Source organism: Schistosoma haematobium, chromosome ZW, assembly GCF_000699445.3.
Source record: "Schistosoma haematobium chromosome ZW, whole genome shotgun sequence".
NCBI classification, from domain to species: Eukaryota; Metazoa; Platyhelminthes; class Trematoda; order Strigeidida; family Schistosomatidae; genus Schistosoma; species Schistosoma haematobium.
This window is the reverse complement of record NC_067195.1, coordinates 86,243,636-86,255,801: the sequence shown is the minus strand read 5'-3', so window position 1 is coordinate 86,255,801 and position 12,166 is coordinate 86,243,636. Positions and strand designations below refer to the sequence as shown.

At 37.1% G+C, this 12,166-nt stretch overlaps 1 protein-coding gene across 2 annotated transcripts in view; it reads left to right on the top strand.

The window, feature by feature from the left end:
* The window catches only part of ENTPD5_1 (Ectonucleoside triphosphate diphosphohydrolase 5), a 33,217-nt gene that overhangs the window by 18,607 nt on the left and 2,444 nt on the right, over window positions 1–12,166 (top strand). The window contains exons 10-11 of one of the 2 annotated variants that reach the window (XM_051212575.1): window positions 5,123–5,305; window positions 10,147–10,253. In XM_051212575.1, coding sequence (XP_051072763.1) covers window positions 5,123–5,305; window positions 10,147–10,253 — 290 coding nt within the window. Of the gene's footprint in view, window positions 1–5,122; window positions 9,763–10,146; window positions 10,254–12,166 lie in introns of those variants that run through there. The other variant, XM_051212574.1, reaches the window with a different exon arrangement.

The following is a 12,166-nucleotide window of genomic DNA, read 5'->3' as shown; positions in this document are numbered from 1 at the left end:
TGTTAGTCATAAGCAGAATAAAATAGGGTACAAATATGTATCGGCTGAATTTGCCACACCATATCAATTACCTAGATAAATACTAAGGGAATCGAAATAACATCGATACAATGATACTGAAATATAACTAAATGTTAAGAATATAATTTCATTAGTTGAGATCATGATTGTCACTCAATTTTGTGGATTAGTTGAAGTTAGACATTAACACCGTTGGATGCCGGCTCAATGGTCCAGTCGTTAAGTACTCGCGCGCGAGACCAGTAGGCCCTGGGTTTGAGTCCCGCGAGGCGGCGTCGTGGATGTGCACTGATGAGGAGTCCCACAGTAGGACGAAACAGCCGTCCAGTGCTTCCAGGTTCTCCATCGTGGTCTAGCTTCAATTGACTCATGATATCAACTATTGAAATTACTACAATCTCCACAAAACCCCTTCTGATGTTAAGAATATAGTTTGAGAAGTAAAATTCAGAAAGCTAAACAGACTGGATCTACTGACATGTCTCAAAGTAACTGTCATTGACACTTAATGAACTGATGCCACATGTTAGTTTGATCTCACTAGCTTTCTTCTAACCTACTACTTTCATACATCTTTTCTGACATGTACTTCTTACATTATTTCTACTATTGTCTATATTAATAAAGATTTCGATTTCTCATCTGTATTATCTATTGGTAAACTTTGCACTTACTCAACAACAACAGTGAAAACATACTGCACACATGTATGTTTTTAGCTGACATGATTTAATGCTCATTTTAATGTGATATCAGACAAGTTCATAAGTGTAATCGTATAACCTGACTGTATATAATTTCTTGAATAGAACTGATCAAACAATTATGATTAATACTTAACTGATTTATATGCATGTTTGTAACTTTGATTCAACAATACAATTAAATCCGTTCTTTATTGTTTCAAAACTTGTCACTTTACATATATGAATAATATAACTGGGATGCAGGTACATCCAGTTGACGAGTCCCAAATAGGACGAAACACGCGTCCTGGATTCCACTGTATTTCTTTGCTTAAAACCTTGTGACTTAAGGCTATATCGAAGCAATGAGCATAGGATGTATAGGATAAAAGTAAACAATATCAAGTGAATATGAATATTATATGTTCTATTCAATATCATATATTTAATTAAAATAAAGAATTCTCAGCGTAAATGATTCAATATTGAATCACATTATTTATCATTTACCCAGTAAATAATTAAAAATTGTCTATAAAAGATTTCTTATTCTATGATTAACTGTCATTCATATTCAGTCTTAAATCTTTATGAATAGTCTTGTATTCTTAACATCTATCTTCGTCGTCAAATATGTTCAATGTTTAAATCATATGAGTGATGCCCCCAAATGCCCTGGTATGGCCGAGAGTGGGAAGGGCCCACCCTCCCTCTCGAAATGCTCTCACACGGCCACGCGTATACAGCCACTGCCAGGGAAGTCCTACTCACTGCCTTCTGGTGACGGGGTTGTTGTTTACGAAACTGAGAGGACGAAAAGCGAATGTCCGGCACTTTAACCGGATCCCAAACCAAAGCAATGGTGCACATGGGCTCCAGTATCCTGCGGGAACAAATGGCGTATGAACCAATCGTTGGTCACCGGCTACCATGGGAATGCATCTCCTTACGATGCTCCACTGCCTTGTGGAACAGACTTTTAGGTCGAAGGCTCGGGGTGTAGCCCTCAAGAAAGCCACCTGCCTTGGTCTGGGCACCCGGGCAGTATTACAACCCACACACACACAAATATGGTGTGGCGCACATATATTTGGTGCCCTCTTGTACCAATATTTATTTGTTGAAATAATAAATAATAATCATATTAGTGATAACGTCTTGTTTCTTCAGTATGGTAAAAGAGTAAGAGAAAAGTATTTGAATAATCATGGTGGTACTTTTTTTAGTTTATCAGTAGTTAGTTTTCAGTTAGATTAAGAACCGCGTAAATTTACGAGGTTAACAGATATAATTATTTAATTAAAGCAAACTTCATATAACAAAAACAGGCCTAGAACGCACACTTGAGAAAAAAGTGATTTGAACATATACATACTCCATATTATGTAATAGTTCAATAGTTTGATCAGAGGCAGTGGAAATACATATACCTTATTAAATAACCTATTGCTAACGAATGATAATAAAATCCTATACAATTATGCGTTATTGACTAATTGTGCATACTCATGTATTAATTTAGCTATTAGTTTAATTTAACTAGTTATCTACAACGTAGGACCAGGCACATATATGCATCTGTTCAAGTTGGCATGCCTCATTAGTACAACAAGTTGAACACCAAATTCATAGAAGTAGTTAATTCTATGATAGTAAAAAAAATTTCATATAAGGATATGATACAGGAACAAAGAATTAGTTCGTGGAAAGAAAGGTGTAAAATAATTTCAATCTCACCGTTTAAAGGAAGATAGAGAATGTATTCACCTATATCATTGTGATGGATTCTGAGTTATGCCAAACAGAGTTTCCAAGCACTGGTTACGATAGTGGCGCGGACCAAACCAAGTAGTCTGAATCTACCAATATGGCTGAGGCCAGTAAGGCTTAAGCAAATACGTGTTCGTGTTAGAGTGTGGTCAGAGTCTAAACATGTATTCCAGAACAAGCGTCAGTTTTCCATCGAATCTCTGCAACGATGATTGATGGCAATAAGGTCTATTTGAGTCTATCGTTGGTTTGGTGTAGGGGGTCGCCATGTTAGACGATGTCTCTCCTTATGCTAAGAATAAACGATTGTCTGAGCACAGTTGCAGCAGACGGTCACTAGTATCCGTCCTCTGACCCGAAATACCAAAATACCCACCTAAATATCTTTCCGTTTTGTTTAAGCTACCTAATGGAGCAATAAAGTCACCTACTACGAGTACTATGACTGAACGTTTAGCTTTTTGAAGAAGTTCAGAAAGCTTTCTATAAAAGTCATTTTTCACTTCATCCGGGCTGCAGTCAGTGGGATCGCAGACAGAAACGACGAAAAGTCAACGAGGTGTGTCCCTCTCCTTCCGAGTTCTTACAGAGCCGTTTAGCCGAACAGCACATAGACGACTGTTAACAGGGATCTAATAGTGCTTGTTTTGCCCTCGTACTTAGTGCTATGCTTACACCTACCAGTCCACGAGAACTGGGTCGCCGGATAAACGGAGGGTGTGTCTCGTCGTCTCTCTGTTTTGGCTAAGTGAGGTCAAGTGAATGACCACACTGAAATCCTGTATGCGTGTTTCGGAGACACAGCACACATCAATGGAAAGAGACTCTAGGGTTTTAGCCAAGGAAGCCTGCTGACCGATTTGACATAGGATGTGTACATTGAAGGCTCCAATGTGTAGTGTGGAGCGAGGTTTCAGTAGACCTGGGACAGTGTTTTGAGCACTAGAATCGTTGGCTATGGTGACACTTGGGGAGGAAGTCGAAAGAGGAAGTTTAGCATTGAAAGTCGATGTAGGAGGAATAATAGGAATTGAAGAGGGAGGTTGATTATGAATACAGTGATCTTGAGTGCTGTTAGAGGTATGAGGGCGGTTATCACTTCCCGGTTGCCCACATCGTGGAAGGATTCTTCTGGAGGTACCTGAAAAGGAAATTGGATTAGAGGTGCTCTTGTAGTGAACAGAACGCGGGTGGGGATAGTCGAATGTATTCAACACAAAATTACAGGACTTGTTAATAAAAACTAACAATCATGAAGTAAATGCTTAATTTGCAAAATGTCCACCAATTGTCTCAAGATGACTCAGACTTCATTGTTCTTGTATTTTCATACAAATTGCATCCTGTTTCCATTCTTTACTTTTCGATCCTCTTGTCTCTGCTCCCAGACCTTCTGTTCACGACTAACATCATATACTACTTATATCAATATAAGTAGCACACACCACAGTCTTAGTGACCTGAGAGCCTGACCGCAGCGCCCAAGGGACAACTGCTTGAGGTCGGTCACACACGACCTTTTTGTGGGCAATTTTCGTGTTAGCTCCGTACTTGTTGGGAGACGGATATCTGTGGGATAAGGCGAGGTGTTCATTTTTAGGGTCAACCTTTTCTAACCCTACCCATCCCCGTCGCCACTGTTACAATTTCTTCTTTACAGTTATGACCCAGCTATTCCTATTACTTAGTATTCTCGGACACCGATTCACTCGACAAGTCCCCAAATCAGAACACGGTTGAACAGGAAAGAGATTATATTCCAGATAACAAAGTTAGATGGAAGTAAGAAGCATAATAGGGAGAACGTTAGTATATTTATAGTTTTTACATGAGGAGATTCTAGAGTATTCTCGAAATATCAACTAGTGCTGATTGGATAAGAATTAGCCAATCAGTGTGCACCAAAGTAATCGTGCATTGAGTATGCTTTAATCCAGTGTATGTCCCGCTAACAACACCCCTCCTTGTTGTAAGGCAGCATCGCTGTTATGCTGGTTGTCTGAAGGAAACGCCTCCCTGCCGTCACGTCTCTGTACAGTGAGCTGTACGACTTTGCCTTTGGACCTTAGATTTGCTGCTTTTAGTCTTACCACTCTTTAACCAACCTGCCTGGCATAGTAGGAACTTGAAGAACGATTGTTCCAGCCAGTATATCCCGATTGGTTCATCACAATAGACAAGCCCGACTACCACGTCAAGGTAGCAGCAACGTTCGGCTATAGTTTTTATTGGTATATATGGTAATAATACCAATAAAAAAACTAACTACTACTTAGAATGAATTAGGCAAGACAGTTAAGTTGTTAAATTTACAACCTAATAATTAAAAGTCGATTGCTTCAGAGTGTTAGGACATTACTTTATCTACCTACCTACTTACCTACCCATACACCTACTTGCCTACTTAATTTATCAAAAAATTAATTTTATCATCATTTTGTCAACTGAAGAATATAATTTGGATAAAAATTTACAAATCAACATAATACATTCTTCAGAATATCTTCTTTATTATACTTTCATTCAATAAGGTTATTGTCAGGTTTGTTTTCCTTTAATCAATGTGATTTTTGTTTGTTATTGTTGTTGTTTTTTCCCATTGTGATAAACAATCAATTCACTTCTTTTCTTTTCATTGTTAATAGGTGATATAAATGTTATCAGATATCCACCAAACAATAATATTGTTCATCAACCAGTGGAAGTGAAAACACGTGAATTTTATGCATTTTCATATTATTTCGATTTAGCTGTTAGTGTTGGTTTAATACATGAAAATACTGGTGGATTTCTTACAGTCAATGATTTCCAAAATGCTGCTGAACGAGGTAGGTATTTTTCTTCTTGGCTTTTTTTTCAACAAAAAATTTATTTTTGTTTTGTATCCCATATCACCATTGTGTTCGAAAAGTTTAAGTTTTAACCATTACGTAACTAATGGTTACTCTGGTTGTCAGAAAGGGCATCAACCTCGTGACTTCCGAAGGAGACCGGTTTTCATCATGAGGCGTCATAACTCATCTAAATGAAGACCTTCTAACTCCCAGGACATAGATTAAATGGTTTGAATTATTTTTTCTGGTTTGTGTTTTTTTAACGAGTTACTTTTCTACGGGATGTGGTCGCTAACCTCATGCTCAACTCTCTTCCTTTATCCTGGCTTTGGACCGGAAATTAAGTGTAGAAGTAACGGAGGTGGTTGCTTCGACTATGCGACTCCGTAGAATAATCTCTTTTCAAATGAACACTTATTGACATATCACAACTTCCCAAAAAGCTAAACTAATTAATTACTGACTAATGTGATTACCAAACATTATCAAGATAGAAGCCAAGAACAATCGTTCTCTAGTTTTATATTATTGTGAAACATAGATGAACGAACGGTTTTATTAAAAATACCAGGTGATCATTGATAGTATGTCAGGTATATTCAAACCTTAAAAATGTTTCTTATTACAATTTATTTATTTATTTAAACGCATAAACATTGGTACAAGGAGGCAACAAATAGATATACGCCATATAAATAATTCAGTTTATGGTTTTCTTAGGGGGCCACACCCCGAGCCTTCGACCTAAAGGTTTGATTCACAAGGCAGTGGAGCAACGTTAGGATATGCAGCCAAAATTAAGTTCATACGTCTTTTGTTCCTTCAGGATACTGGAGCCCATGTACACCATTGGTTTGGAATTAGAGTTTCCCAACTCACCTAGGTGAACTCTGTTTCCACCAACCCGGTTGCAGCACTGGACATCTGCTTTTCGTCCTCTCAACTTCGCAAACAATAGTAATGCCACAAGAAGGTAGTGAGTAGGACTTCCCTGGCAGTGGCTGTATACGCGTGGCCATGTGAGAGCATTTGAAGAGGGATTACTGACTCTCACCACTCTCGGCTGTACCAGGGTATTACTGATATCCATTATTTATTGGTGATACTAAGATTTTCCTAACACTCAGTCATCATCGTTAACAGTTATCATCTTGTGAACGTGATGAATACAACTGTACACATTTTCCTTGTTGTAAAAGCCCAGAAGTTACTTAAGATTAACCTCTGTTACTTCAGGTTTCAATGCCACTTTATTGAATATGATCCTGCATGAAAATTCTTACTCTTAAATCCAAGTTCATTTCCAGAAAAAGGATAATGAACATTTTTATACTTAAGATTTTCTAGATCATAAAATACTTCCTTTGTCACCAACGAGTTGAGTTCAGTGAATGTTGAAGTTTTCCAACATTCATTTATAGTATATTCAGCTTGATAGTTTATTATTTCCATCTCAAGACCATAATTAGCAATCTCGTTGATCCCCCAAATGCCATGGTACGACCGAGGGTGAGGATAGTTCGTTCTCCCTCTCGAAATGCTCTCACATGGCCACATGCATACAACCACTCCCAGGGAAGTCCTACTCACTGCATTCTCGCGGCATTACTGTTATTCACAAAATTGAGAGGACAAAAAGCGAATGTTCGGTGCTTTAACAGGCGGATATGGAGAATCCACTTCGGGGAGTTGAAAATCCCTGATTTCAAACCAATGGCGCACATGAGCTGCCGGATTCTGAAGGAACAAATGGGCATGAACGAATCATTGGTCACCGGCTACCATGTGATTGCATCTCCTTACGTTGCTCCACTGCCTTGTGGATCAGAACTTTTGGTCGAAGGCTTCGGGTGTGGCCTCCTAAGAAAACCACCTGCATCGGTTTTGGCACCCGGACAGCATCACAGTCTATATGCAAATCAAGTAATTTGTGTTGTGCATATGTATTTGGTGTCCCCTTGTACCGATATTTATGTGTTCAAATAAATAAATAAAACCCTTCTTGATTCTTGAAATTCGACAAACATATTTAGTAGACTCTAGCTAGACCATTATCAATATTGAAAAATGTGTGTAATCATGTGCCTTAAGTCACTTGAATTTCCGATTAGCTTTGATTTCGAGCTTTATTCATTACATTTTCGATCACTGAAGTAAAGTTACAATCCCATCTCTTTATAAGAGTCTAAATGCTCAATATTAGTGTCTTTTACCATCGTGTCACTATATTGCTTCAAATCTCTATGACAGTATGGATTTCTTCAAAATTACAAATGATGTTCTTTATTGACTAATAGTATCAGTTGATTATACAGTGGTTTTGAGTGCTGTTAGAGGTATGAGGGCGGTTATCACTTGCCGGTTGCCCACACCGTGGAAGGGTTCTTCTGGGGGTACGTGAAAAGGGAATCGGGTTAGAAGTGGTCTTAGTGACCTGGGAGCGTGACCACAGTGCCCAAGGGACAACTGCTTGAGGTCAGTCACACACGACCTTTTTATGGGTAATTTTTGTGTTAGCTTCGTACTTGTTGGGACTTTACCGCCGGAGACGGATATCCGTGGGATAAGGCGAGGTGTGCATTTTTAGGGTCGACCTTTTCTAACTCCACCCCTCCTTGTGGGAAGGTAGCATCGCTGTCATGCTGGTTGTCTGAAGGAAACACCTTACTGCTTTCACACCTCTGTACAGTCAGCAGTACGACTTCGCCTTCGGACCTTGGGTTTGTTGCTTTTAGTCTTACCGCTCTTCAACCGACCTTTCTGACGTGGTAGGATCTTGAGGAACAGTTGTTCCAGTCAGTATAGCTCGGTTGCTTCATCACGATAGGCAAGCCCGACCACCACGTCGAGGTAGCAACAACGGTCGGGACTAATAGTACCAACTAGCTACAAAGATTATTTTTACTCTTTCCTATCCAATTTCTTCAACCATATATCTGTTTGTTTTCTTTAAGAATACTTAAATATTCTTTTGTAAATATCAAGTCAACTAGCCTATGTTTGTTTAATTCAATGATCATTCTACATTTAGTTTTAAGGCTAATCGATTGAAATTAATTATAGTACAATAGTATACACCCTTGTTTAAATATTCCATATACGAGTGTGTGAAATTTCATTCCAGCAAAATTGATTATTTTATGCGAATTGTAGAGAGAGAGAGACCACTAAATTACATTTCAATGGTGTTTAGTTAAAATCATCTTAGAGTTTTCTTTCTTTCGTTTAATTAACTGATAAAAGTAAGGTTAATTGATCCTTCGAAACTAATTGGTTAATTCACACATAAAGCTTACGCGTGTAAATAATTTACTTCTATGAAGTGTTGCTAATGCGTTTGTTATCAATATAGGGATTTGTGAAGAGATTGTAGTATTTTCATAGTTGACACTACGAGTCGATCTAAACTAGATCGTTGTTGATAACCTGAAGACACTGAACGACCAGATGGTGGTTGGGGCTAGTCGACAGAAAACCCTAGACCCGGGTTTTGTTCTACTTGGCACTCATCAGCAAGGTGTACCTGTAATCTTGAGGGAACTGGTGCTCCCTGACGGAACGACCGTTTTTTCTTAGTGTGGAACTTCTGATCAATGCGTATCTACGATCCCACACGCAAGACTCGAACACAGGGCTTTCGGTTTCGCGCGCGAACACTTAACGTCTAGATCACTGAGCCGGCATCCAGTGGTGTTAATGTCTAACTTCAATCAATCCATGACCTTGTTCAACTTTTCATCGATTGCCTGAGGTAGATAACTATTTCACACCTGACATGGAGTCTCATACTAGCACAAAACGGCCGTCCAGTGTTTCTGTGTTTTCAATGGTGGTCTATCTTAGATCAAATTGTGATTTTAACTATGATAATTCATTTGTTACTGGTACATGCTGGGGAATATCAAAGAAGATTTCATACAATTGATTCTATTTATGATGAATAAGTATAAAATCGGAACAACATTTAAAGCGGAATAATATGAATTTATTTTATTTCGTAGTTTCTCGACAGTTGTTTACAACCGCATTAGTTTTAAAGTGTGTAACGTTGGAGTATAATGTCATGATATAACAGTATGAATCGTTGCATATATTTCTCTCAGGTCCTAAGTGTTGATAATGATAGAGAGGCTGACTAATTTGGACAGTATTTCATTGTTCTTTCATCATGGATAAGTTAAAATGTTCTTTTGTAATGGTATAGCCAGTTCCCTTGTTCAATTTTCGTGAAGTACAAAAACAATAAGTGAATAGATTTCATCATTTCACATAAAATACAATCATCGACATATTCACCAATTTGTATAATTAAATAAAATGTAATTTTGTTGTATAACATGCATATAAATCATTTAAATCATTAGTATATAGTGATTGATTATTCGTGTTTACTGTTTATCAATGATTGAAATAAGTGAAAGCGATCATGATGTAACCGACCACATAAAGCGTATATATATATATATATATATATATATATATATATATATATATATATTTAAAACTTAGTTCTTGCCAACCGTAAGTTGAACTCAAAGTTAATTTTTGTTTATCAACTCATCCATCTGGTACACTTGGGCATGAACCACATTCTAAGTATGGGAGCTGATGATAATATTATCCATTTGCTCAAACTAAAGTAGGTGGAGCGGGATTCGAACCCCCACTACCTTGTGAATTCTAAGTAAAACAAACACAGTAAATAATTCTAAAGAAATCCAGTTCTTCCAGTGTATTTGTAATATTTTTTTCCATTCCTATTTATGTCCTCTTCATCTCTCGCATTTCCGTCGATGTCATTATCATTATCATCATCATCATCATCATCTTCACAGTTTGTCGTAACCCAAATCCTCAGAAACCATTCGATTGTATGGATCTTAGTTTTATCACTGCATTATTGCATAGTGGTTATGGGTTCCCGTCAGATAAAAAAATTGGAGTAAGTTTGACTTTTTGGTTAATGATAATAAGTTTTGAAAGATCTTTTTTTCTCAATCTGTAATGGTTAAATTTTCAATATGAAAATGACAATAAATAAAAATACAATCTAAGTGTAAACCATTGATCATTCAAATAGGTGATGTGTTTTCTTTGACATATATTATTTGTTTCTTTGTATGTATGTATGATTATAACCACTATCTAATTACTTGTATCTTCCCATTGTTATTTAAGACTGGAATCAATCAATCTCTTGTTAGCATATATCCATCCTGTACGCATTGCCTGGATACAGCCTTAAGTCACAATCTTTTTTAAGCAAAGATGGATTATAGTTGTCAGTGAAATGCAGAACTCGGATTTCGTCCTATTTTTGGGACTCATCAGCTGGATGTAGGTACATTCAGTTGACGATTCTCAAACAGATTGAATTGTGTATTTTGAATTCCAGTACTAACCACTATTCATCTTTTCTTAAAAATTATTATCTAATTAGTTAACCATTTTCTTGCTTTCTATTTAATTTAATAAACAATTCTAATGATTAAATTAATTTATTAATTGTTGATCATCTCATCATCAGTACACTTTTTATTATCTAATTGTACTCATCAAATCATTGAATGTTAAGTGCAAAAAAAGGTTTTATACGTCATGTTATTACATCAAAAAATACATTAATTAGATAATAAATTTTATAATTTGATTCTATCAAAATATTAGAATTCTGTGAGAGATTATCACAATTATGTCATCTATCGACTTCAAATCGACAAGAATGAATCTAATTAGCATAATTCTCTCTAAAAAGGTGTATTCATGTTAAATTTGATAAAGATAAAAATTTTTGTAGATAATTTCAAGTCACCATATCTGATTATACAAACATATTATGATATCACAATGAGGTGTTTTCAATGTTGATTCATTTTTATATTAGAGAATTCTATTTTGAAATCATAACTTCTTTCAAATGATCTATCAGCTATATAGAAACAACCTAATAACTCTGAAGAAGATGAGAATCTACATTCCATTTTTTGACGACCATCAAATCATTATTAAAAATATTGTTAGTGACTTCAAGCACTGATGCCACGTTTTGGTTTGGCCGCCCCTAACCTTTTTCCAACCATCTCCAACACCGGTTAGCATTGTACGTCGTGGTAATCGGTATTCAGGCATACGTAACACGTGGCCCAACCATCTCAGTCGATGAAGATTAACAACCTCATCAACTGATTTACCATCATTACCTAATACCTTGAGTCTAACTCGCTATTACTTACCTGATGATCCCAGCAGGTGCGAGCAATATTTCTAAAGTATCTGTGATCAAATCGTAGTAACTTATGAGTATCTTCTACTCTTAATGGCCATGTTTCACTGCCGTAAATTAAAACAGAACGGACTGCCGCGCAGTATACTCGTTCTTTTATTGATAGACGGATATCTCGCCTTCGCTATAGGTGACGTAAGTTGGCAAAAGCCAAACGAGCTTTCCGAATCCATGCTGAGATTTCGTCAGACATCAACCCATTAGGGCTCATCAGACTTCCAAGATAAGCAAAGTTTCCAACGCGTTCGACCACTTCACTCCCTATCCTTAGTTCACGTGTTGACTTCTAGTCTGAGCCATGTTGGTAGATGCAGACTACTTGGTTGGGGTCCTCATGACTATCGTAACCAATGGTTGGAGACTCTTGGTGACATGGCTCAGAATCGATCACAATGGTGTTGGTGTATACACTCTCTATCTTCCTTTAAACTAAGAGATTAAAATCGCTTCATATCTTTCTTTCTACGAACTAATTCTTTCTTCCTGTACTATATCCTTATTGCAATCTTTCTTTTATATATTACCACCTCTGAATTAACTGCTTTTATGAATCCGGTGTCCATCTTGTTGTG